The sequence below is a fragment of the Mus pahari genome, chromosome 9 (genome assembly GCF_900095145.1).
Source record: "Mus pahari chromosome 9, PAHARI_EIJ_v1.1, whole genome shotgun sequence".
Lineage (NCBI taxonomy): Eukaryota > Metazoa > Chordata > Mammalia > Rodentia > Muridae > Mus > Mus pahari.
Window position 1 is genome coordinate 50,073,799 of NC_034598.1, and position 6,331 is coordinate 50,080,129.

Sequence of the window (6,331 nt, forward strand, 5' to 3'; positions counted from 1 at the left end):
CCCCCCCCCCCCCCGCTTAGTCTTGCTCAGGCTTTTGCTGACATCTGATTGTTGTGTGTTGAGCAGAGGGGTTGAAGATTAGCTCAGAGAGAATGTTGATGTTGTAGAATGTAGAGTAAGGAGAGCGGCTGGCGTGGCTGGCACTGAGGTCAGGGCAACTCAAAGCCAAAGTATGGACTTCGGGTCATGGAGACACGAGACCTTACTGTCTCTGACCGTCCAGACAGGAGTCAGGAGCCCTGTTTTGGTCCTTCTGACTTGCATTTTTCCTCCCCACTCTCCCTCAGGGGGAGATGTTACCATCACTGATTTGCCAGTGGCCCTAGAGCAAATCCAGGATAACGTCCACGCTAATGTGCCACCCGGAGGCCGGGCTCAGGTGTGCGCCTTGTCCTGGGGAACTGACCAGCATGTCTTTCCTGGAAACTATGACTTGGTGCTGGGGGCAGATATCGTGTACCTGGAGCCCACCTTCCCGCTGCTGTTGGGGACCCTCCGACACCTGTGTGGGCCCCACGGCACCATCTACCTGGCCTCCAAGATGAGAGCAGAACACGGGGCAGAGACCTTCTTTCAGCGCCTCCTGCCCCAGCACTTCCACCTGGAGCTGGCCCAGCGGGATGAGGATGTGAATGTCAACATCTATAGGGCCAGGCACAGGGAGGTGACACCTGCTGGACAGTACAACTTCTGCTGACCTAACTCTTGCCTCAGTGGAGGAATGGCATCCCTCCAGAACCGTGAACACCAGGAGAAAAGAAAAGGAAGGATTCCCCCTCACCCCTGTCCCCGTCCCGTCCCTCGTCTCCCATCCCCCCATCTCCCCCTCCCCTATCTTCTCCCTTCCCTCTTCTCTTCAGTTCCCCTAACTACAGATGCAGAAGGGTGGCTGCTGTTAGGAATGGCAGAGCCCCAGGAGCTTTGAGTTTAAAGCCCAAAGAAAGCACTTGCCTTCAGAGGAGGGCAGTCAGGATAGTTAGGAATAAATGGTATGAATAGTCCCTGCAGAGGCCACCACTTCCAGTTCTTTAAACGGCATGGACTCTTTAAAACTTTTTTGTTTTTTTTCGAGACAGGGTTCTCTGTGTAGACCAGGCTGGCCTCAAACTCAGAAATCTGCCTGCCTCTGCCTCCTGAGTGCTGGGATTAAAGGTGTGCGCCACCACTGCCCGGCGTCTTTGATATTTTTAAAGGGAAAAACAGGCATTAATTATCTCTTCTGTATCTCCAAACATTGCCAGAAAGCTGGGCACCGAGATACCCCAGAATGCCCGAAATAAGAGTCTCAACAGGGCGAGTCTGGGCACCGAGATACCCCAGAATGCCCGAAATAAGAGTCTCAATAGGGTAATTCTTCCTAGACCTGAGCCCCAGGAGGAGAATCAGAGATGTCCCCTTGGTCTGTAGCTTCGTCATCCTTTGCAAAGCTCAAGACCTGCTCGCAGGCATCATGTGATCACATTCTGGGCTGGGTTCTAGGTTCCTGTAACCTCTAGTTCTTCCTTCCACGTCCAGGTTTTCCTTCTTGTTTTGCCTTTGGTTCTCGTCCCTCCCTCCGGAGCAGTCTGGCTCTTTTTTACTTAGCCTTTTGGCACACAACCATCTTTGGTGCGTCTGCCACTGTTCTCTTAACCTAGATGCCACGCCTCAAACTTTTGCCATTTTCCCAAACCTGAGCTAATTAGCTTCTTCTGCCAGAACAAACGTCTTTGCTTGGTACTCAGGCCACACACACCTGCTCCTAAACTACTTTGTATCTCATTTCCTACTCTGTTTCTATTGCACTTTTAGCTAAAGTGTCTTAAAGCTTTGTTCCCTAACTCTATCTGGCATTCCCTGACATCTCCACTTTCTGCATGATTCCCTTCCAGGAAGGGCCATTGCTCTCTGTCTACACTTATGCTTTGTTTCTGGAATCAAAACAAGAAAAAAAACCACTCCTTTTCCTGAGCTTTCTGTTTGGATGTGGTTTCCTTGACTGGATGTCTTTTAACTGTTTAGGGACCTTATATTGCCTTACCTGGTTCTTATTTCCTCAGACCAATAGATGCATTGGAGGGCAAAGCTATGATTTATGCATCACCGATCCCCTGAAACTAGCAACAGCTCCGGGCTCACATGTGTTCAGCAGATATTTTGCTAATTCAGCAATTATTTATTGAGTTTGTTGAAGGAACTCTGCTTCTCCAGGTGACCTTGGGCAATTTCCTGAGCCCACCCTACCTACCTGCCGTGTGTCCGGACTCATACATGGATAATGAATATAAAAGTACATTGGAAATAAAGAAACAAAGTGTCACCTATATGTCTTGTGTTGTTATTTCGTGGCCACTTTACAGCTAAGACTTTTGTGAAATATTTTAATAAGGCAAGCTAAAGAAGCGGCCACATCCCTCCGACCTGCAGGTGGCAGCATCCTCGAGCCACGCGTTCTGGGAGGCGATTTGGCCCTCGCGCCACGCCGTAGGCCGGCGTCTCGGCTATGCGCCGATGGGCGGGAGTGCCGGAGGGATGTCGCTGCTGCGGTCGCTGCGCTTCTTCCCGGTGGCGTGCACCGGCCGCTCGGTGAGGGCTCCCGGTTCCGTGAACGCGCGCGCCCTCCCCTTCTCCCGTCCCTGGCCCGCGCACGGTGCCCCCGGCGCCCCGCGGACGTGCGCCCTCTCCTCCCGTCCTGTTCCGGGCGCTCATCCCTTTCTCCTTCCTCTCCCCAGGCGAGGGCTGTCCTGCTCCAGCCGTCCCAGCCATGGCACACGTTTCACGCGGGCCCCTCGCTGTCCTCTGCTGCCTCCAGCAAGGAGCTCCTCATGAAACTGCGGCGGAAAACAGGCTACTCCTTTGTCAACTGCAAGAAGGCTCTGGAGACTTGTGGCGGTGACCTCAAGCAGGTGGGAGGAGGTGCTGTGAGATTTGGTGCCACGGCTCCACCCCATGCTTTCCTTCCGGGGGTCACTCTGGGGAGCATAGACATGATCTGCTGCTGCCCAGTGTCCTGAGCGACAGAACCCAAAGAGGAGAGTTTGGCTTAAACGAGAGCTTTACTCTTCGACATCGTTTTCACTGGAAGCAGTTAACCTGGAAACTTAACTTGCTGAAGTCCATGTTCCTTATGGCCATGAGATTTGCTGCTGCCTGGAGATCGGTGTTTGTATAAATTTAGGAGTTAGACTCCAGAGGCCCTCACACCCGCTATAACTCTGGAGATCACAATGAATCCTTTTCGTGTTAGCGTTGTCTGTATAATGAAAACACTACCATCTATCTCATAGTGGGGTCGTAAAGAGTAAAAGCAGAGAAGCACCAGCTACTACAGCGCCCGGTGTAGAGCATTTAGTGGTTTCTGTTATAGCATGTGGGTGTGCAGAAAAAGTTATATGGGGGCTGGAGAGAAGGCTCAGCGGTTAAGAGCACTGGCTGCTCTTCCAGATGTCCTGAGTTCAATTCCCAGCAACCACATGGTGACTCACAATCATCTGTAATGGGATCTGATGCTCTCTTCTGATGTGTCTAAAGACAGCTACGGTGTACTTACATATATAAAATAAATATATAATTCTTTAAAAAAAAAAAAAGAAAAAAGTCATATGGTTTGGACATATCTTAAAGTACCTTCCATTTCTAGTTCCCGTGACTGACTTCCTCCTCTGTTTCTTTTGCACTTGTAGGCAGAGGACTGGCTGCACAAACAGGCCCAGAAGGAAGGGTGGAGCAAAGCCGCCAAGCTCTATGGGAGGAAGACTAAAGAAGGCTTGATTGGGCTCCTGCAGGAGGGAAACACAGCTGTTTTGGTAGAGGTGTGTTGTTGGGATGCCACATACTAGAAGCAGCTGTGTCTCGGAATGTCCGGTCTGTGGTGGACCCTACGCATGCTTAAGGAATCTGTAAGCAGTGGCTGGAGTGAAGTCCCCAAGGCCTCAGTTATGTGACAGGTTTAAGAATGTAAATGCAGGGCTGGAGAGATGGCTCAGTGGTTAAGAGCACTGACTGCTCTTCCAGAGGTCCTGAGTTCAATTCCCGGCAACCACATGGTGGCTCACAACCATCTATAATGAGATCTGACGCCCCCTTCTGGTGTGTCTGAAGACAGATACAGTGTACTCACATATAATAAATAAATCTTAAAAGGAAAAAACAAGAATGTAAATGCATAGGTATCCTGATGGGAGTTGGCCTAGCATCCTAGATCATTTCTTCTAAGTGTTAGACTTAAGTGCTAAAAAATGCTACGACTGTAAGTGATAGACACAGAAACTCGCAGTAGCGGGGGTGGGGGGGTGGCGGCGGGTTCTCACCTGTGCTCACGGCACACTTGGGAAGAGGGTTCCTATGAGTTTGAGGGCAGCTAGGCTACAAGCTGGAATCCTGACCTTTACTCTTAAACAAACCAAGCCACGATGAGAAAGTTAGTAACTGTAGTAACGTATTACTTGGTGTATTACTTGGTGTATTACTTGGTGTAGTGGTGACCAGTAAGTAGCAGGCTTAGAGGAGTCTGGGGTCAAGGCCTTAAAAACAGATAAAAACAAACGTGGTTTAGGGGGTGGACATGGCAGTTTGTGGGTGTAATTCTAGTACACGGGAGGTAGAGGCCGGAAGGTCATCTCAGGGTCATCCTGGACTACCTATCGAGTTCAAGGCCAGCCCGAGACACTTCACAAACAGTGGATGAAGTGGCCATGGTGCGAGTCCCTCAGGGTGTTCTGGGATCCTCCTGGGTATGCAGGCTGCCACTGACTCCTTCCCTGGCTTCTGCCACCCTGGAACTGTGGGCCTGTAGCTTGTCCCATCAATACCTTGGCCAGGTCTCCAACCTTAAGGCACTTTTAGAAACTATTAGTAAACAACTTATACAGCAATATCCATGCATTCCCACAGGTAAACTGTGAGACAGATTTCGTCTCCAGAAATTTAAAATTTCAACAGTTGGTCCAGCAAGTAGCCCTGGGAACCATGGCGCACTGTCAGAACCTGACGGATCAGCTCTCCACATACAGTAAGGTGAGCATGCAGGTCGTCTCCAGCTCGCTGAGTTTTGTCTTCCACACTTTAGGATCTGTTCCTTTTTTTTTTTTTACCTTTTTGGGGTGAGTGATTGAGGATTGAACCCAGAAACTTGGCCTCACTGCTCTACCAATGAGCTATGCTCCTCTCTTTGTGTGGGGAAGGGGTTGAGACAGGGTTTCTCTGTGTAGCTCCGATTGTCCTGGAACTCACTCAGAGAGGCTGGTCTCTGCCTCCCGAGTGCTGCCTTTTCTGAGACAGGATCTCTCTAGGCCTGGCTTCTCTGGGACAAGGCTGGCCTCACACTTGCAGAGATCTTCCTGCCCCTGCCTCTTGAACTCTGGAATTAGATGAGCCATTAGACCTGGCTTCCATCATTTTTTTAGGACAGGGGTTCTCAGTGAACCTGGAGCTCACCCTTGAGCCCGAATGGTTAGTAGCGGATCTCAGAAAGACCACTGCCACTCCACTGCTAGATTACAGATTCGTGCCATCTTTTTATGTGGGTGTTGGGGATGCAGCTCATGCTGCCTGACACGGTGATGACCCTGAGGGAACACTTCCCAGAAGATCTTCCCTCAGCCATGCTGGCCTCTCAGTCCCAGCTAGACAGCATTGATTGTCCCAGTAAAGCAAAGCTTTCGGTCAGTGGTCCTGACTCTTGTTGATCACAAGCTGATTGATTGATCAGCCCTAGCTATCGGAAGCCACAGATTCACAATTCAAAGTATCACATGAATTGACAGTCCCTTAAAGGGACTCTCAAGGAAAAGAGAAAGAGAGACAGACAGACAGACAGACGAAACAAGCTACGCAGTGAGACCCTGTCTCAAAAATAAAAGAAATGGACTGGAGAAATGGCTTAACAATTAAGAGCACTGACTGCTCTTCCAGAGGTCCTGAGTTCAGTTCCCAGCAACCACATGGTGGCTCATAACCATCTGTAATAGGGTCTGATGCCCTCTGGTGTGTCTGAGGACAGCCACAGTGTACTCATATACATAAAGTAAATAATTCTTTAAAAACCAAAAACATACATAGAAGTATCAAATCTGAATTAGATAATATACTAAGATTGAATTAAATACACTGACATTATTTTGGTGGACCTGGTTGCCAGTGCCTTTAATCCCAGACTCAGGAGACAGGCATGTGGATCTCTTGAGTTTGAGGCTAGCCTGGTCTACAGAGTGAGTTTGAGGGCAGCCTGGGCTACCCAGAGAAAGCCTGTCTCAATCATTCAACAAACAAAAGGATAAGAGACATCTTGTTGCTTTAGGAAACCATCTCTATCACATCATAGCACTGGTGTATGTGTGTGTGTGTGTGTGTG

At 49.6% G+C, this 6,331-nt stretch overlaps 2 protein-coding genes across 2 annotated transcripts in view; both read left to right on the forward strand.

Annotated features, from left to right (window-relative positions):
- Eef1akmt3 (EEF1A lysine methyltransferase 3) overlaps window positions 1–1,026 on the forward strand; it is a 7,967-nt gene extending 6,941 nt beyond the window's left edge. The window contains exon 3 of the mRNA XM_021205037.2: window positions 288–1,026. Within this exon, the coding sequence (XP_021060696.1) occupies window positions 288–697 (410 nt within the window). The 3' untranslated portion in view covers window positions 698–1,026. The remainder of the gene's footprint in view (window positions 1–287) is intronic.
- Window positions 1,027–2,489: 1,463 nt separating this feature from the next.
- Tsfm (Ts translation elongation factor, mitochondrial) overlaps window positions 2,490–6,331 on the forward strand; it is an 8,768-nt gene continuing 4,926 nt past the window's right edge. Inside the window, exons 1-4 of the mRNA XM_021205036.2 lie at window positions 2,490–2,565; window positions 2,712–2,885; window positions 3,663–3,791; window positions 4,873–4,995. Of these exons, the coding sequence (XP_021060695.1) occupies window positions 2,491–2,565; window positions 2,712–2,885; window positions 3,663–3,791; window positions 4,873–4,995 (501 nt within the window). The 5' untranslated portion in view covers window position 2,490. The remainder of the gene's footprint in view (window positions 2,566–2,711; window positions 2,886–3,662; window positions 3,792–4,872; window positions 4,996–6,331) is intronic.